This window comes from Hypomesus nipponensis, chromosome 1 (genome assembly GCF_054491055.1).
Source record: "Hypomesus nipponensis isolate SF chromosome 1, ASM5449105v1, whole genome shotgun sequence".
Classification (NCBI taxonomy): domain Eukaryota; kingdom Metazoa; phylum Chordata; class Actinopteri; order Osmeriformes; family Osmeridae; genus Hypomesus; species Hypomesus nipponensis.
In genome coordinates, this window is record NC_140361.1 from 13,730,001 (window position 1) to 13,753,370 (window position 23,370).

A 23,370-nucleotide genomic window follows, 5' to 3' on the forward strand; every position below is an offset into this window, starting at 1 on the left:
AGTGAATCCCCCCCCCTACCCAGAGTGATCCCCCCCCCTACCCAGAGTGAATCCCCCCCCCCCTACCCAGAGTGAATCCCCCCCCCCTACCCAGAGTGATCTCCCCCCCTACCCAGAGTGAATCCCCCCCCCCTACCCAGAGTGATCCCCCCCCCTACCCAGAGTGAATCCCCCCCCCCTACCCAGAGTGATCCCCCCCCCTACCCAGAGTGATCCCCCCCCCCTACCCAGAGTGATCCCCCCCCCCTACCCAGAGTGATCTCTCCCCCCTACCCAGAGTGAATCCCCCCCCCTACCCAGAGTGATCTCTCCCCCCTACCCAGAGTGATGTCTCCCCCTACCCAGAGTGAATCCCCCCCCCCCCACCCAGAGTGATCTCTCCCCCTACCCAGAGTGATCCCCCCCCCCTACCCAGAGTGAATCCCCCCCCCCCTACCCAGAGTGAATCCCCCCCCCCCACCCAGAGTGATCTCTCCCCCTACCCAGAGTGATCCCCCCCCCTACCCAGAGTGAATCCCCCCCCCCTACCCAGAGTGAATCCCCCCCCCCACCCAGAGTGATCCCCCCCCCTACCCAGAGTGATCTCTCCCCCCTACCCAGAGTGAATCCCCCCCCCCTACCCAGAGTGATCCCCCCCCCCTACCCAGAGTGATCTCTCCCCCTACCCAGAGTGAATCCCCCCCCCCTACCCAGAGTGAATCCCCCCCCCCACCCAGAGTGATCCCCCCCCCCTACCCAGAGTGATCTCTCCCCCCTACCCAGAGTGAATCCCCCCCCCCTACCCAGAGTGATCCCCCCCCCCTACCCAGAGTGATCTCTCCCCCTACCCAGAGTGAATCCCCCCCCCCAGCCCCTCCAGTTCTGAGAGGCAGCCTCAGGAGACTTCTCCCACAAATCGTCCATTTGTTTTTGGAAGTGCAATTACAGTCGTGGCTAAGTGTGGCTCCGCGTGCTATTAATCCCCAGCAATTAATGTGCATGCCTCTATGAAACGTATTGGCAGTTCCTCTCTCCAAGTGAGATTAATGTCGGGTGTTACGGCACGCTTTCCTGCCGTGGAGTTATCTTGTCTCAGCACATTGAACTGAGCACGCTCAGAGCTGTGATCGTGGAGAGGAATGTCCAACTGGAGTACCAACCAACCACTACAGGAAGGGAGTGTGTGTGTGTGTGTGCTCGCGTGAGTTATTCTACTGGCTGGCTGGACTCTCTTTCCTCTCATTCTTGGTGTCAGTTTGAAAGCTTTAGGTTGTGTCTCCCAGTGCGGCACGTAACTGTGTGTGTCTGTGTGTGTGTGTGTGCCTCCAGGTCGTTGTCGGGGCGCATCGTGGGGGGCGTGTGGTGGTTCTTCACCCTCATCATCATCTCGTCCTACACGGCCAACCTGGCAGCCTTCCTGACGGTGGAGAGGATGGTGTCCCCCATCGAGAGCGCAGAGGACCTGGCCAAGCAGACGGAGATCGCCTACGGCACGCTGGACGCCGGCTCCACCAAGGAGTTCTTCAGGGTGAGAGAGAGGACGGCGGCGCCACTCGCCCACACCGGCGTATACACACGCACACACGCACACACGCACACACGCACACACACAAGGTTACTCTCACAGCTACACCCCCCCGCCCCTGGGGCGTGGCACACTCACTGCTCACGCGCCGACGCGCCCACGCTCGCAAACTCCCTCCCCGACTGACCGACCCCGAGCCAACACCCCGCTCCCTCCTGTGCCCCCCCGCCCTCTCCCCTCAGAGGTCCAAGATCGCCGTGTTTGAGAAGATGTGGTCCTACATGAAGTCGGCCGACCCCTCCGTGTTCGTGAAGACCACGGCGGAGGGCGTGGTGCGCGTCCGCAAGTCCAAGGGCAAGTACGCCTACCTGCTGGAGTCCACCATGAACGAGTACATCGAGCAGAGGAAGCCCTGCGACACCATGAAGGTGGGAGGGAACCTGGACTCCAAGGGCTACGGCATCGCCACGCCCAAGGGCTCCCCCCTCAGGTAAGTCCCCCGCCACTGCACCCTCCCCCGTCCCCCCAGCACGACTCGCGGCCGTGATCCATCGCGTTCATCGATTGCTGCCTCTCATGTTGTGGGTGTTGTCTTGTGTTCGTGGGCTGTTTCAGTGGGAGGGTGTGAGATGGCTCCGGGAGAGATGCTCTCTGCTTCTTCACGAGATGCCCTAGGACGTCGATAAAAGTCCAGTGTTAAATCTGTTCATTCAGTGGACTCTTCCGGTAGCTTCCAAAGTATAAATGCGGGTAAAGAATAAAGCGACAGTATAAAGTGGGTATGATAAAGAGGACATAGTATAGTTATTCTGGGTTAGGTGTTTGTCGAGTCGGGTTGAATTTGCTTCACCTGATTCGTGGAACATCGGGACCAAATCTAAACTTTCCGGAAACAGGCTTGTCCCTGAGTTTTCTTTTTGGGGAAAAACATCTCCCCCATCGCTGAAAAGCAGTCCTTGTTATGCATGCTTGTGTGTGTGTGACAGAGTCTCACCCAGGCTTGGGTTGGTTGCATCTGAGTGCTTTCAGAAGTGGTGCTGGGGAATAGGACAACCGTCTCTGCTCCTGAAAACCTTGTTTTTCTGCTGCCCTCTCATTGTCCTGTGAGGCTGTCACAGAGTTCCATGGACCAGCCTGCTAGATGTGGCCTGCTTTGAAGATGGTGTGGAAACCACACTTGTGTGCAGCCGGATACACACTCACACACAAACCCCCCACACGCACAAAAACACAAAAAGGCATGCTCTCACGAACACACACACACGCGCGCACTTCATAATCACTGTAGCGTAGGCTCCCATATCCTATCTCAGAAGCCTCCCATGCCGGAACCTTCTATCCAGAGCTGCCTGCTAACCGAGGCCTCTGCTCTCCAGCCTCCCAGATGGAAGCACTCAGACAGCCAGCAGAGCGTCCACACACCCCTCCAGCATGCTGCCACACACACCCACACTGTGTTCGCTGGCCCAGCAGCCAACACACCAACAGCCGTGCTCTCGGTTGCTTGCCGACCTGTTCCACATCTGCACCCCCACTCAACCTGCGTAGCCCGTCCGACGACCGTGGCAGGGGCCGGGGGAACCTTCTAGAGCCTCCTCAGAGCAGAACGGCTACCCGACACGGCCCCATGCCAAGTCGTCTTGGTAGAGAAGACATGGGTCTGATGTTAAGGGGGGAGGGGGGAGGGAGAAGGGGGTGAGCTCCCAGTAGACAGTATTATCAGCCTTTGTGATTGAAATGATCGGTTGAGTGGGCTGTATGATGTCCACCAGGGTCCATTCACTGACGCTGGAGACATCTGGAGAAGATGGGATTCATTAAAGGATAACGTCCACCCCTGATTGGCTGTATTGTACCGGACGAGACAGGCCCCATCTGAATCCTCTGAGCATTGTCCAAGGGGCGTTTGTTGCTGCTTGACGACTAAAGATCCGGACAATTCCGGGTAATGCAAATTGCTCAAATGGGCTTCGAAGGATGTCTGGCATTAGTGGACGTGCCTTTCATGTTTGATACAGGAGTCTGAATTCAATCAAGCCTGTATTGTTGTTGATCATGCGTTTATGTCAATGTTCCATTCCATGTCACCTGACCTGGATCCACCTGGGACAATTTTTGTTTTTGTTAAAGTTACGGCCGCAAGCATTTCCACATCATCAACACTGAACAGGTTTGATTGGGTGGACACCAGAATGAACGCTAACTCACTTCTTTGTCCGACAGGAAGTTGCAGAAGACTGTATCTCTTGTGAAAGGAATGTTGATGTTTTTGTTGTGCTCCCGTGACCCATTCTTGCCCTAACTCCCCCCAACCCTCCCCATATAACCCCCCATCCCACCTGACACACCTGTTGCCACCCCACCATGGGCTGGGATGCTGGACCTAGCCAGCTCCCCAGAGACCCCGGGCCCCTGGGCCCCCCAGGCCCCCGGGCCCCCCAGGCCCCCAAGCCCCCGGGCCCCAGCACACAGGCAGGCCCCAGCATCACGTGCATGAGGGCTCTCTCTCTCTCTCAGAGACGTCTGAGTCTGATAGACTTCAGAGGTTCTACCAAGACATGAGACACAGCAGAACTGTTTGTGTGTGTGTGTGTGTGTATGTGTGTCATCCATGTACTCCACACACACACACAAACACACATAGCCTATTGGGAAGGGACAGAGAGTAATGAGATGTCCCCAGAGTTACAGCCCCGTTCCTGGAGAGATGCACACACCTCATCTGATATACAGTCCCATTCTGATGTGAACTGCCGGACAGCCGACGAGCATGACTCACCGTCGGACTGATATCATGAGGCTACGTTACTATGGTGACTCACATCACCAAGTGGTAACAAATGACGGGAGGATTAAAGAGGCTTCTCTTTATCAGTCTGTCTCTTTCTTTCCCTCACGCTCTCTGTCCTCCCGTCTGCCTGTCTGTCACCTGAGGACAGCCCCCCCACACACATTTCAGCCCCATTCAGATATATAAATATATATATATATATATATATATATATATATATATATATATAAGTCATTTATATATAACGTATGTTAAACATGAATCAAACATATAGTCAGAAACAACATCTCCAGTATATCCACTACACACACCACCCCCCCCCCCCCTCCATGCCAGTTCTCTCACCAACGGGGGGGTGTCGACGCTTGACTCGATGTGTTCTTCTTCCATACATCACTACCACTCGTCCCAACTCCCCCCCTATACATATCTACATGTCCGTAACAGTCATGGCAACCACGCTGATGATGATAATACTATTTTTTCCCCCCCCAATGCTGACCCCCATATTGTCTCATTATCGTTTTCAAGAAACCCAGTAAACCTGGCAGTGTTAAAACTGAACGAGCAGGGCCTGTTGGACAAACTGAAAAACAAATGGTGGTACGACAAGGGCGAGTGTGGCAGCGGGGGAGGGGACTCCAAGGTCAGACCCTGTGTGATATACCCGCCGGGTAACCACGGCAACTCGTGGGGGGGAGGGGGGGGTGTTGGGGTAACCGGCAAACCGACTGCTACTCAAAACACTCTGGTTCTGGCATTCCCCCTCCCTCCCCCCCACCCTTCCACTTTCTTCTGTCTATACCTGTGTGGAGGGGGGGGGCGGGGACCTTCGGGGGGATTGTGATTCAGCTGACTGGTCTCTGCTTCAAACACATGGACTGTAGCTGTATCTTTTCTTTCGCTCTCTCTCCGTCTCTGTCTGTTACTCTCACTCTGTCTCTCTCTTTATCTCTCTCTCTGTTACTATCTCTTTCTCTCTGCCTCTCTCTCTCTCTTTCTCTCTGTTTTTGTCTATTTCTCTCTCTATCTCTATCTCTCTATCTCTATCGCTCTCTATCTCTCTCTGTGTCTCTCTCTCTCTAACTATCTCTCTCTCTCTCTCTCTCTCTCTCTCTCTCTCTCTCTCTCTCTGTCTCTCTCTCTCTCTCTCTCTCTTCACCTCTCTCTACCAAGCCAAAGTAAACAACCTTCCCTACTGGGATGAGTATCTGAGTCTGGAACAGTTTGAGTCCCATTCACACACACTCATGAATAGATAATGATTGGGGGCATTCACTGGTCCTTCAGTGTGCCAGTCTGCTGTGTTTAAAAACACATTTCCAAATTCCTAACGGAGCATGTTAGCCGACAGGGGGGGCAGGGGGATAAAGGTGAGGTTAAGGGTTGGTTCTCTCACAGAGGGCAGTGTGCCGGTTACCCCAAGTGATATTGTAATACACATCTACCGCCTAGGGAGCATGGAGTATTAATGCATATCACTTTGATGTTGCTAATGATGTTCATGCTATGTGTGTATACCTAAGCGTGCTTGTGTGTGCTCGTGTGGGCGTGCGGGTGTGTGTTATCTGTGAACAAACTAAACTGAGATTATTGATGGGTTGTGTTTATGCATATGTTCTTAATGAATAACATAAAATAACATGTTATGGTATGTTATTTATGTTATTTCCCTGCCGTGAAGAATCCCAGTTAACCTAGCGGTGTTGAAGCTCAATGAGCAGGCCGTCTTAGACAAACTGAAAAACAAATGGTGGTACGATAAAGGGGAGTGTGGCAGCAAGGACTCCGGAAGAAAGGTCAGTCTGAAACCCGGTCCCGCATCCTCACACCAACCCTGACCCTAGACCAGTGCTTACACCCACAGCACCAAGCCTCTATTCCCAGACCCCCCCCTCCCCCCCAGACCGCCTGACCTCAGACCAGTGCGTACACCCTTGCCCCCCCCCCCCCCCCCTTTTGAACATGGAGTGTGCATGTGATGGATGCAACACCTGTGATTTCACACCAAGACACACCGAGGCCAACTGCCTGCATGCATTGCTCAGTGTCACACACCTGTCTAATGTGACCAGAATGGCCTGGAGTACCCAGTGCCCTGAAACCTCTCTCTCTTTCCCCCACCCCAACCCCCACCCAAGCCCAGCCCCCACCCGCCGCCCAGCACCGCTACCATCCTTGCGTGCCCCCGCCCCCCGCCCCCCCCCCCCCCCCCCCCCCGAGAACGTTATGACACTGTAACCCTAAGTGATGGAATGTTCCGTGTAAATAGGTGTAAATTGACCAGCTGCCAAATACGGCAACACTGCCCTCTCCGCACAGCAAGTGGTTTAAATAGAACTGAATGGACCTTGGGAGGCTTGGGCCAGCTGCATGAGCCTTACCAACCTTCTAATAGCTCTGGCAGAACGTATGATACCACTTAAAGAATGACATGAACATGATTCACAGAGTCAACCTCAAAATAAAAAAGTCAAAGAACTATTGAGTGTCGTGGCTAATAGCTGTAAATATGGACACTGCATTTAATATATAATATAAAATAATAAAAAAATATTTGTATATGGCTAGTCTGTCGACTAGCATGGTTTAAAATAACTTGTGATATTGTTAGGGGGTTATTAAATTGGGTCACATTTAATATGCAAACATTGGTCCTCAGAAATGAGTCTTTTTGATGACAAGGTTTAGAAAGGTCTTGCATATCAGTTTAAAGAGTAGGAACCTTTTCTAAATGTATGCATTTGTGATGTTAACCTGTTGAATGTGTGTGTGTGTGTTTAGTATATATATTATTTTACTGTCTTCTTTGTTGAGAACATTGTATTTTAACATGTATGTCCTGTGTGAGTGTATTTGTTTGTGGGTGTGTGTATGTGTGTGTGTATGAGTGTGTGTATGTGGGTGGGTTATCTTGAGTTAACTTTTGATTTCCTGTTGTGTACAGATTAGTTGTATCCAGAATATATATTTGTTGTGAGTAAATGTTTGCTGATATGTCAACTATATGTGTGTATCTGTAAGTGTAATACTGTTTTCCAGTTCTCCTGACTGTCAGTCTGCCTGCTTGCCTGCCTGTCTGTCTGTCTATCTGTATGTCTTTAAGTCAGTCTGCTTGTCCGTCTGTCTGTCTGTCTGTCTGTCTGTCTGTCTGTCTGTCTGTATGTCGGTCAGTCAGTCTGCCTGCATGTCTGTCTGTCTGTCTGTCTGTCTGTCTGTCTGTCTGTCTGATTGTGTTTGTCCACGTCTCTGTCTGTGTGCCCTCTCCTCTCCGTCCACCTCACCCGTCCTCTCTCCCCCCCCCCCCCCCAGGACAAGACGAGCGCCCTGAGCCTCAGCAACGTGGCGGGGGTGTTCTACATCCTGATAGGAGGGCTGGGCCTGGCCATGCTGGTGGCGCTGGTGGAGTTCTGCTACAAGTCCAGAACCGAGTCCCGGAGAATGAAGGTGTCCACCGCGCGAGCCGCCTCCGACCCCGCCCCCTCGGCCGCTCAGGGCTTTGAGTGCTCAAGTTTAGACAGAGGCGCTAGCGCCCCCTACACTGAGCTGCAGGATTACGGCCTGTACTCCAACAACACTGTTAAGATTTAAAAACCACGGGGTAGGACACCATGATCAACCACATGATGATGATGATGATGATGTTGATGATGATGATGATGATGATGATGACATCACCGCTCCACCACCCTCCCGCCATGTCACCGTGATCACAGTAGGCCCGCCCACTTTCACGGCTTGCACCGGCGCGCAACCTTCTACGCCTCCTCTGTCTCGCTCTCTCTCCCCTTTCTCGCTTCATTTTCCTCCCTCCCTCCCTCTGTCTCACTCTCTCTTTCCCCTTCTTTTCCCCTCTTTATTTCTCCCTCCCTCTATCCTTCCGTCTCTCTCTCTCTCTCTCTCTCTCTCTCTCTCTCTCTCTCTCTCTCTCTCTCTCTCTCTCTCTCTCTCTCTCTCTGTCTCTCTGTCTCCCTGTCCCGTGGCTAAGTGTGTGTTGTAGCGCAGGCTCATACTAGTATCCCATGCTGTCTCTGTTGTTCATGAGGCAGGCTTGCTGTAGCTGATGGACACTGCAGTCATGGGAATCAGGTCTGTTCAGTCGGGCTAGGGTGCGCGTGCACACACACACACACACACACACACACAGATAACGAGACGGACAGCGTGAAGGAGTGAAAATACACGTACACTCACACACACAAGCCCAGCAGTGCTCTGTACCTGTGGAGAGGGATACAAAGAAAACCACACACACACACACACACACACACTAGCCCAGCAGTGTGCCACACCTGTGCAGGTTGATACAGAGAAACCGCACACAGACACACACACTCAGAAACACACACACGCACACGCACGCACGCACACAAACACAATTTACACTCAGAAATAAAGGGCAGCAGTGTGCCATACCTGTGTAGAGGGATACAGAGAATGAACACTACTACAGCTGGGAGACACAATTATATTTCGACTGCCTTACAACCCCCACACACACTGAGTTTGGGTTCGAATTAAATCATGTTTGGGGTGAGGGGGGAGGGGGTTCCACTCAGACACACACATGCACTCAAAAGCACACGTAAACCCCATACACACACCCGTCATTAGCTCCACTTTCAGGACCAGTGGCTTTTATTACAATAGACCGGAGCACCGAGCAATAACAGCAACGAGACGAACCTCGCTTCTCTCCTGCTCGCCCGGACCACCGTTCTGCTCCTCTTACTGCAAATTGGGAGCTTGGTAGCGTGTCGGCTTGCAGCACGCTTTACCGCCCGCCAATAACATTGGCGACCCGATAAAGACTATGGAAAGCAACACCCTGTGACTCCTAACAGCTCATTCTCCGCCTCAGTGTCTTGCGTGCAAACACTGTGTTGCGATAGAGACATAGCAGCCGCTCTCGTGTGTGTATGTAATTAGCCATCCTACACATCCCTGAAAACCAGTGATTCTGTCTTTCAATATTTATGGTGAGGAGGGGAGAAAAAAAAATCGACAACAGAAAACGAAGATAAGGGGGAAGCAAAGTGGGGAGGTTTTTTTTTTGTGTATTTTCTTCTCAGCTCATATCTCGCCTCCTTTTGTTTTTGTTTTAGCGTACACGACATCTCCTAGGGATAAGCACGCATTTACCGCTAAGCGCCAATCTCCCAATTATGTCTGCTAGCCTCTCCTTAAGGGATGAAGTGCACGCCAGTGATGGATGCCTCTGAACGCCGCCTGGCTCTCTAACGTCTTTGTTCTCCCGCGTCTTCCGACAGCAGTCCATCAGCGACGCCATGCACTGCTCCACCCTGACCCGGGCCAGCGGGAACGGGAACGGGAACGGCGGCGAGAACGGACGCATCCTCACCCACGACTTCCCCAAGGGCGTGCAGACGCTGCCCTGCATGAGCCACACCGCCAGCCTGGGGATGGGCGCCTCGGGCATGTGAATACCTGACCTGGTCTTGGTGGGCGGGGCAGAAGGCGAGGCCTGAGACTCACAGACTCTTTACCCACATGGCCGCCTGCCTGATCCACTTGTTTCCGACCCGGCGTAGGCCGACCGCCCCTCCCCCCCCCCCCCCCCCCCCCCCCCATCACTGGCTCACTACTGCCAAATGCACTCTGAAAAGCCCTCACGACAAACTTCGATCAAACTGCTTTTTTTGAATCAGAAGAGGATGTTTAAAAAGGAAAGAAAGTATATATAAAAAAAGAATAAAAATGTAAAATACATTTTCAAAAAAAAAGGAGCTGCAATAATGAAGCTGTCGCTGGGACGTTGTTCTGAAATATTTTAAGGTGTTCATTATTTTTTTGTGGCAGACCCCAAAAAGAACTATAGGAGAAGTGTGGTGGAGGTGAAGACCTGCGTCCTGAGGCCAGTCTGCTTGTGCAATATCCCTGTCCCAGAGCTCTCTCTCTCTCTCTCTCTCTCTCTCTCTCTCTCTCTCTCTCTCTCTCTCTCTCTCTCTTCTCTCTGTTTCTCTCTCTGTTTCTCTCTCTGTTTCTCTCTCTCTCTCTCTCTCTCTCTCTCTCTCTCTCTCTCTCTCTCTCTCTCTCTCTCTCTCTCTCTCTCTCTCTCTCTCTTTCTCTCTGTTTCTCTCTCTGTTTCTCTCTCTGTTTTTCTCTCTCTCTCTCTCTCTCTCTCTCTCTCTCTCTCTCTCTCTCTCTCTCTCTCTCTATCTCTCTCTCTCTCTCTCTCTCTCTCTCTCTCTACCTCTGTCCTACCTCTCTCTATATATATATACATCTCCCTCTTTCCCTGCCTCCCCCTCACCCTCTCTCTCTCTTCAGCTCTCTCCCTCTTGTTACCTTGTCTCCGCCCATGAGATCAAATGGTGTGCTGTGTTTTCTTTTTCTATGATCGACACTGAAAGGACTTTTAGAATGAGATGAAATGTGTCGTTTTATTTTCTTGTATATGACATAGTTCCGTGGAAAGGGCACAGCGCTCACCGTCGGAGAAAAAACTGCTTACAACTCCAGCAGTGTAAACAATGATAATCACTCTGCTTTGTTTTCTGACAGGATTGATTTGATTTGATGTGGTCATGATGACCAGTTAATCCCGTGCGAATCAGCGACAAACTCGTTCGATCATGTTTCCTCAGCAAACATGCATTGCTGCTACGCTTCATCGAACGCGCCATACCTTGTGTCTGTGCAACGCACATGCGCACACTTACGCACACACACACACTTTGGAATATTGTCTCGAGCTACAGTCGCCGTATGGCGTATGCCACTCAATCAATCAAACTGGAACAGTGTTTTACAGTGTTTTCCCACCTGTTTGGGTTTTTAGTTGAGCGAATATTCCCTGGCTGACAGTGTGATTGATTTCCCATTATTTCCTGTGGGTAGAACAGTACCACAGTCCCTGCAGTAGTAGTAGCTGTCTCTCTTCTCCCAGCTGCTTCAGAGTGGAGCCCTGGCCCGCAGACAGACTCTGCGACGACCGACAGCATTACAGTCAATCACGAACCCATGTCTATGATTAGTGGAAACCATGGCAACAGAGGTCACTGCGGTACTTTTTTTCTGCTGCTTTTTTTCCCCTCCCTCCCTCCCTCCCTCCCTCCCTCCCTCCCTCCCTCCCTCCCTCCCTCCCTCCCTCCCTCCCTCCCTCCCTCCCTCCCTCCCTCCCTCCCTCCCTCCCTCCCTCCCTCCCCCCCGCTCCCTCCCCGCCCCACGCACCCACCTCGCTCTCCCTTTTCAAATTCCTGCCAGACCGATAGATAAAGCCGCAGGGCCACAGCGCTCCGGAACGCTCCACGCAGAGACGGAGGGGCTTCCCCAGGCAGCCCGCGTCCATCACCGCCACCGGGCTCGTCTCTGGACGCTCGCCCGGGGCCCGGTGGCTGATGTGGAGGTCAGCGTGGTCTGTGTTCTCTGGCTCTGTTCTCCTGTCGGGGGCTGGCTGGCTCCACACCAGCCAGGCCAGAGGTCACTCGCCGCGGGTCACCCCTGCTCCCGCTCTCTCTGCGGTACGACGGACATGCTAGTGCGAGCACGCGCGCTCGTAACCACACTTCACAGCACGCACACAAAATAATTCTTGCCACGCCAGGATACACGTACGGCACAGACGCCCGGCTGGACGGCTCACGTCCCTCCTGAACGTGCCTCAGTGGTGAAGCCCGAGGTCGGGGGGGGGGGGGGGAGGAACACAAGTCAAATCATACATATCTCCACTTTTTGTGTATATACATGGGGTCAGTCCTCCCAGCGTGAAGATGTGACTTCTGTCCTCGCCCTCCCCTCCACCTGATCCAGTCTAACGCATTATTTTCTTCCCTTATTCCTTTCTTTGGTCGTTTGTTCGTTCCTTCCAGTGTGTCGTTAAGGAACAGCGCATCACGCCTCTGTGTGATGGTTTTAGCGCAGAGCAGATGTTTTATATGACCAGACCTCTTTGTAAAAAGACATTCAATGTTTGTATCATACGGATCGTTTGAGAGACGCAAAGAGTTTTTATGCTTTGGAGAGTGTAATAAAATGATGTTGAAAAAATCTGTAGACAATGTTGTTTTGACCCGTTCAAAGTAAACCTCAGTTCATCATTTGATTTATGGTCTCCGAGTGTTATCTCTGCAGTGTTACTTTGTGCAAAAAAGAATATCATTTGACTTTAGTCTTCTTTTGATTTATTTTACAAACTATTTTAATACAAGAATATTAAGTAATGAAGTTTGTTCACCTGAAACCTCATATTGTTGTTTTTCTAGACCTTATTACCGAATGATGTGGCAAAAAAAAAAAAAAAAGTTTAAGTAAAAAGTTCAATCATGAATTAAAAGCAAACAAATAAGAAATAGACTTTTGTGAATCAAACTTTTTTCTAACCAAAGTGGTTCTGGAGTATCATGACAGTCATCATGCTTTTGTAACTGAATAAAGGAAGAAACTATGTAACTTGCCTTTTCCTTCGTAGTTATTTAAACACATAGTTTATATCACAAAGAAAGGGTTGAGTTCTCAGATTATGTGGTCTGGGTTTGTTTACTGGGTTCATTACAATCAAAGGTAAGTTTTCTAAGTGAATATTTTACAGAAGACCACAGGCATCCCAACATTCATCATACAAAAAAAAAGCTTTTGACATTTGGATGTCAACAATTCTGCTGGAGTCAATTATTCACATTATTGTGTGCAGCCCATAAAATCTGTTTCTGGGAGAGGAGAAGAACAAGCTGTGAAGTCGCTCCTGCGTGCAGACTGTTGATGTTCATGTAGAGCGGCTTCTACCTCCTCTATGAATACTGCATATCATTATGAGAAGACAGAGGGCGAAACTGAGACAGACGGAGAGAGTTAGAGAGAGACAAGGAGACAGAAAGGGAACAGAGAAATAGAGACTGATTGAGACAGAGACAGAGAGAGAGAAATAGAGACTGATTTAGACAGAGACAGAGAGAGAGAAATAGAGACTGATTTAGACAGAGAGAGAGAAATAGAGACTGATTTAGACAGAGAGAGAGAAATAGAGACTGATTTAGACAGAGAGAGAGAAATAGAGACTGATTTAGACAGAGAGAAATAGAGACTGATTTAGACAGAGACAGAGAGAGAGAAATAGAGACTGATTTAGACAGAGAGAGAGAAATAGAGACTGATTTAGACAGAGACAAAGAGAGAGAAATAGAGACTGATTTAGACAGAGAGAGAGAAATAGAGACTGATTTAGACAGAGAGAGAGAAATAGAGACTGATTTAGACAGAGAGAGAGAAATAGAGACTGATTTAGACAGAGAGAGAGAAATAGAGACTGATTTAGACAGAGAAAGAGAAATAGAGACTGATTTAGACAGAGACAGCGAGAGAGAAATCAAGGGACATACTGAGACAAAGAAAGATGAAGAGGGAACAATGTACTGTATTTAGCTGTTGAAATCACCGTAAGCTAGTTTCATAGCTTCATAGATTAATGTGATATTTTGTGTTTGTTCATGCACTGTGTGTGCGTGCGTGCGTGTGTGGGCACGTATGGCTGCACAGGATATCTCACGCTGTTTTGCACCCTGCGATTATTGACATCAGCAACCGGAAAGCCCCCCTCACCAACTCACACACACACACACACACAACACCACCATTCCGCCCCCTCAGCCTCACTGACAAATGTGTCTATCTGTAGCGAGGCCTTCGGAAGTATCCACTATTTCTTACAAACTCCGCACAGCACACAGGCAAAGACAGACATACCCCCCCCCCCCCCCCACCACACACACACATACACATCCTCTATGATGCAGGGGTAAAAGAGGATGGTGACTGGGTGCAGTGGCGAGTCCCTGATCAGTCAGAGCAGTGGAAGCAGGAGAAGTGTTGGAACTTGTCATCCTAAACACACAGAGACAACGACACGCTCAGGGCGTCATCTGCTGGTGCCACCGGGAGGGGAGAGCGAGGAGAGGCAGCAAGGCCGAGAGAGAGACAAATAGAAGGAGACTGCGGACAGAATGCGAACGAGAGACACTAGTGGAGGAGGAGAGATGTATGGACAGAGGGAGAGAGAGAGAGAGAGAGAGAGGGAGGGAGAGAGAGAGAGAGAGAGAGAGAGAGAGAGAGGGAGAGAGAGACCCACATAGCCTGCTGCAGGAACACAAGAGTGTTTTGGTTAATTGCACCCAGGTGCAGATCACACACTCTCTCTGTCCCTCATTAGACCATAGCTGATGAGCACTGCACGCACGCACACACACACACACACGCACACACCTGTGTGTGGTGAGTTTGAGAAAAGCAGAAGCCTGCCAGGCTTGTCTGCCTCATCACTGTGTGTCCATTACTAGCAGATTTACTTCACAGTGTGCTGATGTATGTTAAAGACCTAACGATGCTCTAAACAGCCCAGCTGAAGGTTTAGCTATTGATTTTGTCTCAAAGTGCTGTATGGTTAGGCTGAATCTTTCTTCCCTCTCTCTCTGTCTTTCTCTCTCCATGTAGCAGACTGTTTGTGAAGAGAAATGTAGAACTTCTGGCTTACGAGTTTAAACCAGCGGAGGAAGGCAAGGAAATCAATGAAGATGAAGTTGTTCCAGATGCCTAGCCCTGGAAGAGAGAGGAATATGCTGAGTGTGTGTGTGTGTGTGTGTGTGTCTGTGTCTGTGTGTGTGTGTGTGTGTGTGTGTGTTTGTAATGCATCTCACTGTGTGCATACAGCAAGAGCACCCCCAGGACAGTATGAATATTTTACAAGGTAGAAAGCACACACACACATACACACTCACACACGCACTCACACACACACTCACACATACATATCCACCCAATCACCAACACACGTGCACACACACACACACACACACAAGCCTGAGAGTAGATGGTCCACTAGTTTCATCACTGGCATCCCAGACACACATCAGGACTTATCGTTTACTGTTCCCCTGTTAGAACTTTCATTACATTATCTGTTGATTTATTGCGTTATGCGATTTTATTGCAGCATAAATGACCACTTATTAGTTTATGATGAATTATGATCCGTCTCATCCTCCACCTCTCTCTGTTTTAATTGGCTCCTGCAGCTGTGGGGGCCCACTGGCTCCACCTCTGAGGGAGAGAGCCAGCACGTCATTGGTCAGTTTCTCCTTAACTGTGGTGCCATCTCCATAAATCTACTGAAGACAGGCCAGACTTGTCTGGGACTAATGTTCCCAAACAGTCCTTTCATTCAGTTAGAGAAAGAGGCAATATACTGACATGGTAAACGTGTTGTGTATTTTCAAAGCGTGGTTGAGGCTGGACGTATAAAGCATTTGCTTCGTCTAGCTTTCGGTTCTACAGGTGCTTTGCAGAATTGAAGTGAGTGTACCTATAGACAGTCCTTTCCCTCAAATGCAAATTATAAGTTAAATGGACCTGTTGTTATTACCACTGCTTTAAATGTTTGCTGTATCAGACAGGGGTTTGTCGACACTTGCTATGCTGGCTCATAATCCTCCATCCCTCTTTCCCATCTGTCCATCTGTGTGGACGAGGGCAGAGGCCCGTGAGGGAGAGATGGATAGATGAGGTAACTGGGCGCTGGGGAGAAGGTGAGGGAGAACTAGGCGTGAGGGAGCGAGAGAGAGGGAGATGTATGGCGACTTTCATCGGCCCGGACAGAAAGACAGATGAGGGGATTATGTAGCATGGCCAGTCGCCATGACGATCAAACTGCGGGAGTCTCATTGGACAGCCTCGGTGACCCCCGGCCAATCACAGAAGCTGATCGGGTCAAGCTCAAAGAGGAAGGAAATGGCTTACATTTCAATGCAATACTGCATCAAATTGGCTCGAATCCCATAGCAGAATTATTCGAGTGTTCAAAGCAACGGCTCTATTTTAACTCTGCACTAGAAGCAAACCCTCCACAATAGAAAAGGAAAGAGAACATCGGATCATTTCTACAACAAGTGTGTGTCAGTATTGCTTTGTAGAATGATCTAATAAAGTATACCGTCAGATGTCATCTGTAACATGCTCCACTCACAGATTAAACCTAACCTTGTGAGAGGGTCTCTATGCTGTCAGCCTCCCTAATGCATATTTAGTAGGTATATAAATTAGATTTGGCCAGTAGACAACATTACCTAACATAACCTAATGCATTGCTGTGTGTGTGTGTGTGTGTGTGTGTGTGTGTGTGTGTGTGTGTGTGTGTGTGTGTGTGTGTGTGTGTGTGTGTAATTGTGCATGTGTGTGCGTTCGTATGTGTGTGCTTGCGTGCGTGTGTTATGTATGCAGGTAGGTTTGTGATTTTGGTAAACACAGCCAGTGAAGTAAAGCTTGAATAATGGATCTCGACCCAGTCAGAGTAATCAGACAGCCTTGAGCTCATCCTATTGAAGTTTAATAACATTCTGAATGACAGAACGCATGACAGCGGAGAAACCTAATCCCTTCTCCCTTTAGAGAGCGACTCACACACACACACACGTGCACGCACACAGATTAGGCAGGCTGATTTACACAGCGTTTAAACAGAAGTAAATAAGTTGGTTCGAGTTTCAGTTGAGTTCATATCCCCTTCTCCCAAAGGCTCCCTCCTGCCTTATCTCTCTCCCGGTGACACTACTTAGTTTCATATCTGTGGAGGTGTTATTACACCAGCAGGCGGTGTGTGTGTGTGTGTGTCGGGGGGGGGATGGAGACCCACAACACACACACAAGGGTAATTCTGTGCAACCGTTTTAGACACCTTGAAAATGCCCCGCGGGCCTCATAAATTCCTAAAACAAGAACGAGGTAAAAAGACAATGAGTTCTGTTGAAGACAGATTATTGTTAGTGATTGCAACTGACTTTGCCAAGCACGCCAACCTCTCCTGCCTTCTATCTTTCTTTCTCTCCGTCCCCCCCCCCCTCTCCCTACCTCTTTCTCTCCCTCTCTGTCTCTCTCTCTATCCCCCCCCCTCCCCCCCGCATCTTCTTCTCCCTCTGCCTCAGCTTGGTTCAGACGGTTCAGTCAGATGGGGTTTGACAAATCAAGTCCAGCTTCTCTCGGAGTGAGGACGTTCCCCATCCATAATTGAACGTCAGCTAATCGGAGGGAAACTTGGTGCGGGGGGGTGGGGGGGTGGAGGGGTTAATGCATTCTGTTTGAGCTGCTGGAGAGAGAAGGAGAGACCAGGGGGAAAGCGAGGGGAACGTGGCGATAGAGTAGGAGAGTGAAAGACAGCGATAGAGATGAAAAGCAAATTTGGGAGAGATGACGCGTTAGCACCATCCATGCCATGTACGTGCATGTGCTGAATATATGCTGTGTAGATGGAGAGAGAAGGCTCTGGAACAAACAGTGTCTCTTCACACGGCCCGGAGGACCCACGGAGGACGAGAAGAAGGAGAGAAGGAATGGGAACTGGCACACGGGGAGAAAGAGAAGCCATTCACGTAGCGAGCTTTTGTTCAGTGGGTTTAAACGCTGCATTGAATGTGCTGTGAGGGGTTTAGGCTCAGACAAGGGAAGAACGTCCACCCTGCCACAGCTGCCTTTGACAGAAAGTGAAGAGGTGACAGAAATGATAATTAGTCATATTTTATATTGATGCCCTTTAAAGACTGTTCTTTCTCTCCTCTTCCCGGTCTCTCTCATCTCTCACCCCCAGGCATTTCTCTCTCTGTTTTCTTCTGTTTCATTGCTCCCTTTTTCTTTCGCTCTCTGTATTAGTCTTCCTGTGTTGGGGCCCTCATTATCCCTCTATTTTTCTCACACACACACCCATCCCTTTGCAGTCCACAAGTCATTACTCCGCCTCCCCCCCTCGACGGGGAAAGTATAGAATTTGTAAAGGAAGTGAGGGAGGGAGTATTTGATATTCAGCAGGCATCCACTGAACCATCACACCGGAATGTCAATTCACTCGCTGGCGAGGGACAGAGTAGGGAGAGGTGGACGGAGGGAGGGAGAGAGAGAGAGCGGGAGGGAGGGCGGGCGGGAAAGAAAGATGGAGAAAAGGAGGAGAGAGAGAGAGAGAGAAAGAGAGGTGGGGGGAGGGAGATAAGGAGAGATGGAGGTGGCGAGAAAGGTGGAGGGACGGAGAGAGGGAGAGGATGAGGGAGGACTGGAACAACCCCATTGTGGCGATTTTTAAAGACATGGCATTTTTGATGATTATTCTAATCCCAGCAAGGCCTCTCATAGGCAGAGGCATCTGCTTATCTCCCTGCCACACTCAGTCTCTCATTAAAACACAATCACAGGCCACCAACCCTAATAACCCTCTCCAGCCCCCTGTAAGAGAGGAGAGGGAGCAGAGATTACAGGAGCCCGTCCGACTGGCCAGAGGGCAGGAATGCGCTCTTTAATAATCTCCCTATTCTTCGGTTGGTTTGATTTTTGTATTTTTAAGATGTTTTGTGTGCTGTAAAGCCTTACAGGAAAGGTCAATTTAGAATGAAGTGTTTTGGGATTATGGACGTTGTGGGATTAAAGCTGGGTGCCCCTGATTGTTTTTTTTAAAAGAGTCCTGAAAGAAGTGACTTTCATGGCACTTTTGAAGCACTTGGGAGGAGTTGGCTGGAGTGGACTGGGCCAAACACCTTGGAGCAGAGCAACGGCCCTTGATCCTGCAATCTCTCCAGCCCACGTTGCACACACACACACACGCGCGCGCACGCACGCACACACACACTATCAAACACACGAATACACACACACACCCTGTCAACGCAGAAACACACACAGTCACTCCCACACGCACACACCCTCCAGACCTGCCGTCCACTCCAGCTGTTCCGGTTGTGAACTCAGCCTGATCAGGGAGGAGGAAACCCTCCAGCAGGTCTCTGAGACGAGAGCCAGGTCGACCCAGTCTACCAGACTCAGACACTCGCAGACATACTTCAGCTGTCCTCCAGACTCACTGGGAGGACATCCACCGAGGCTACGCCTCGTTTTCTAGAGTCCGTTACCGCACCACACGTAAAACACACGCATGCTGACTCACATACGCGCACGTTGAGTTTTTTTTCCTCATGAAAAACCGTGGTTGCAGTGTGCTCAGCACAGACTCCAGCAGCTGCAGTAAAGCCATCATCAGGTCAACAGACGTTGTGAACAGCTCTGTGATCATTGCCGCACTGATTCTGTAAAGTCCGACTCCGGACTTTTGAGAAGGACCCGTAACGCTACTGGTGGCTGGAACAGCAGATCCTGCTTGGGAGTCAGCATTTATAAAAGCTGCTGTGGAATAATGGCGGATGTGGCTGACAAACCCCTCCCCTGTTTCAGGTTGAACCCCTCCCCTGTTTCAGGTTGAACCCCTCCCCTGTTTCAGGTCGAACCCCTCCCCTGTTTCAGGTCGAACCCCTCCCCTGTTTCAGGTTAAACCCCTCCCCTGTTTCAGGTTGAACCCCTCCCCTGTTTCAGGTTGAACCCCTCCCCTGTTTCAGGTTGAACCCCTCCCCTGTTTCAGGTTGAACCCCTCCCCTGTTTCAGGTTGAACCCCTCCCCTGTTTCAGGTTAAACCCCTCCCCTGTTTCAGGTCGAACCCCTCCCCTGTTTTTCAGGTTAAACCCCTCCCCTGTTTCAGGTTGAACCCCTCCCCTGTTTCAGGTTGAACCCCTACCCTGTTTCAGGTTGAACCCCTCCCCTGTTTCAGGTTGAACCCCGCCCCTGGGGTCAGGGAGGAATTTATGGAAATAATATGTATGAAAGAGGAGAGAGGAGGCCCAGGCAGAGAAGGCAGCTTTCTCTGGGTGTGATTCCGAGGTCTATGAGGCCTCTCACTTCGCTCCTAAATTATTCATGCAAGCTGTCAATGTCTCCCAGATGACAGAAATCCTGCGGCCTGCTCCCCTAAATCCCCCTGTCTGAGAAAAACATACTGATGGGGCTTTACTGTGTGTATTTGTGTGTGTGTTTGTGTGTGTGTGTGTGTGTGTGTGTACGTGGGGGGGGGTCCTCCATGTACGTTGTACTTGTGTGAAGTTTCTGAGAGATAAAAAGTGTTGTCAATTAAAATACTTGGCTTGTCATGTGTTCGTTGAATGTTTCGCTAACTACTGTTCTGTGCACGTATGCAAACACATAATTGTACACACACACACACACATTCTGTTCTCTCTCTGCTGCGGTGCAATGTAAAATTAATCTCTTTGTGCTCTGTGTGCCACAAAAAAGACTGAACTCTGATGTTGGAATCCCTGCATTATTGACTCTCTCTCGTCCTCTCCTCATCTCTCCCTCTTCCCTTTCCTCTCCTCATCTCTGTCACATCATAGAGGGAGTGCTAAAACCACACGCACTGACTCACACTCAAATGAACTCATTCGCACAACACACACTTCCAACTTTGCTTTAGGTAAACAGGATGTCCACATCGAACATTGATTTAATTAGAAAACGCCCGGTATGAAGATTACCAAGGCAATGGTAACCAAGGCCGACAGGTCTGTCTCCACGACGACAGTGAAGCGAAACAATGTTTGAGCAAGCTCCGGAGCTTGCTGATAGGCTGCCTACTCTCATACCAGTCTCTGTCTCCTCGCCCAGGAACACTTCCTCCTTTCTTTGCTTTCCCGTCTTCTACCTGCTATTTTCTCCTTCATCCCCTAATTGCTGTCTCCTTCCTTCCTTTTTTGTCATTCGGTCTTCCTCTCTTTTTTCCGTGTTCTCTCTCTCCCTACTTTTCCTCTCCCTTTCTTCCTCCGTTCCTCCTGCCCTCCCTCCCTTTCTCCTTCCCTCTCTCCTCCGGTGTACCTGAGCCCAGAGGTCTAGACAGAGTGTCTCCCTGCAGATGGAACATCTAGGTGTTCTGCTCCTTTGTTCCAGGACTTTACTGCCATGCCTCCACACAGAGGCTCACCGGACAGTTTTATCTTTGCCACTCCGCTTCTCATGTTTCTATTCAGGCATCTTCTTATCTTCCAGAAACACCTTCTCCATCTCAGATGCTGATCCTACAGCCTCCTGGAGCTGCACACACACACACACACACACTTACCTGGGCAAGCCAGGGGTAAATCTGGGGCCAGATTTATAGCTCCCAGGATGGGAGATGACTGAGGCTGATATCTGCCTATTCATCTCCCAGATTTGACAAATGGAAAATAACACCTGAATGACCTCCTGCTGTTGGCTCATCTTTCCAAACTTTTCTTTCTTTCTTTCTGTCTTTCTGTCTTTCTTTCTTTCAATATTGCATTCTTTGTTCCTCTCTGTCTCCCCATCCATCGTGCTCTGTTGCACTGGCCTCATAATTTCTGCCTGCTTGTCTGTCTTTCACCTTTCGTGTCTCTTTCACTGCACTTTCCATCCTTCAGATGTTGCTATGCCAACCTCCTCTCCTCCATGTTGTACTGTTGATTTCTATTAACACAGATAGAGAGAGAGAAGGAGAGAGAGAGAGAGAAAGAGAGAGAGAGAGAGATAGAGAGGGAGGAGAGAGAGAGAGAGAGAGAGAGAGAGAGAGAGAGAGAGAGAGAGAGAGAGAGAGAGAGAGAGAGAGAGAGAGAGAGAGAGAGAGAGAGAGAGAGAGAGAGAGAGAGAGAGAGAGAGAGAGAGAGGGAACAGCCACCATGTGTCCTCTCCACAGGAGAACCCTCCTCAAATCAGTGAGCTGATCTGATGACATTGCGTACCCCTCTGCCCCCCACCCTCCTCCACCCTTCCCCTCCACCCCCACCTGTGGTGTCCTGTGTCTGCCGTCCTCCACATCGCAGCTGGGGGCACATGTGGGATGTGGGGGGGGGGGGGGGTAGAGGGGTTGGTGGAGGGGGGGCGGGGTCAGACACTCCAAGATTTCTGCCAGAGACCACTGACACCGCTGTGAGCTAGGAAGTCATCAAGCGCTAGCAAGGGTCAAATATGGTTCGGGGCACACAAAACTCTTCCAACACTTGTCCCGTTCTCTGCACTTGTACATGATGGGGGTCTCAGTGAAACAATCCAGGGGCCGCGGTGCATGAACTCAGCCATAGAGGTAGTCGTTGGTTCTCTGGAGGTAAACTCGAGGTCTTGGGAGGTAGTCTTGGTGTCTAAGCTGCTCCCTCTAACAGAATGTAAAGGTTTATCTGTCAGAGTCCAAGCTCCGGAGCTGATAGGGCCTTTATCTATGAGCTGTTAACACTCCAGACAGGTTACACAGGATGAGAAAACAAAACCTGGTTTATCGGCCTCAAACATGTGTGCAAACACACACACACACCATCAGCATCCTCTCAGAACCCTCTAATCCTTCAGAGAAGAAGGGCATTGAGACCGGCAGGAAAAACACACAGATTAGTCAACTTGAGCTCTCCCTCTCACATGCATCCCATCTCCCTCACTCCCACCATCCTCCTCTCCATGGGCATATTTCCCCGACATTAGCTCTGTACATGTTGTCTGTCATGCAAACAAAAGTCTCACTCTTCAAAGACAAAATGTGTTCATTTTCTAATTGACAATCTGGGCCCTAACTACCTCTCCTCAGCTATCTCGACTGGTTCCTATGACAACGGGTATGGTTTGGGCTCTGAAGTGTCTGTAGGAGGATGGGGTGGAGGGAGGGAGGGATAGAGGGATGTGTCAAAACAAGAAAGATGCACTCTGTCTTCTCTCTTCTTTGACTGCCACCCGTGGAATAGAAGTGACTGTTTCTAGGATTCCTCCATAGGGAGGAATTGTTTTGTAATTGTTTGTTGGCAGATAAGTAAAACCCTATACTATGTCCATCTTAGAATATTTTGGCATTTGAGGAGAAATCCACCATTGCTGCTTGCAGCTATATTTTGTATAGTTTTTGAGGGGGGGGGGGGGGGGGTACTGATTCCTTACCGGTTTGGTTTTTGACACTTATGATCGTTGACGTCTAAATCGTTGTCACCAACAGACATGGGTTATTTCAAATAGACTCACACAGTGTTCATTTTTTTCTGTGAAAACTTCCAACAAAACGCCTGTCACCCTTACTCAGTTGTAGACAATCAGAAAGACAACACCGGCTTGATGGATCAATTTAGGCTGGTTGAAGAAGCGGCACACTGCTCTGCTAATGGGCTTTGATGTTGAATCTGAGAAGCAGTACGGAGACTGACTGGCACAGGCGACCATGCGTTTCATCTGCCTGCTTCTAATGCAGGGAAAGTTATCTGGAAAACGTGACACGCGA

At 50.0% G+C, this 23,370-nt stretch overlaps 1 protein-coding gene across 3 annotated transcripts in view; it reads left to right on the top strand.

Annotated features, from left to right (window-relative positions):
- gria1a (glutamate receptor, ionotropic, AMPA 1a) overlaps positions 1-9,742 on the top strand; it is a 53,362-nt gene extending 43,620 nt beyond the window's left edge. Inside the window, exons 12-16 of one of the 3 annotated variants that reach the window (XM_084699142.1) lie at positions 1,309-1,507; positions 1,747-1,994; positions 4,827-4,941; positions 7,608-7,742; positions 9,566-9,742. In XM_084699142.1, the coding sequence (XP_084555268.1) occupies positions 1,309-1,507; positions 1,747-1,994; positions 4,827-4,941; positions 7,608-7,742; positions 9,566-9,739 (871 nt within the window). In that variant the 3' untranslated portion in view covers positions 9,740-9,742. Of the gene's footprint in view, positions 1-1,308; positions 1,508-1,746; positions 1,995-4,826; positions 4,942-5,979; positions 6,095-7,607; positions 7,962-9,565 lie in introns of those variants that run through there. The other 2 variants (XM_084699143.1, XM_084699144.1) reach the window with 2 other exon arrangements.
- The last annotated feature ends 13,628 nt before the right edge of the window (positions 9,743-23,370 follow it).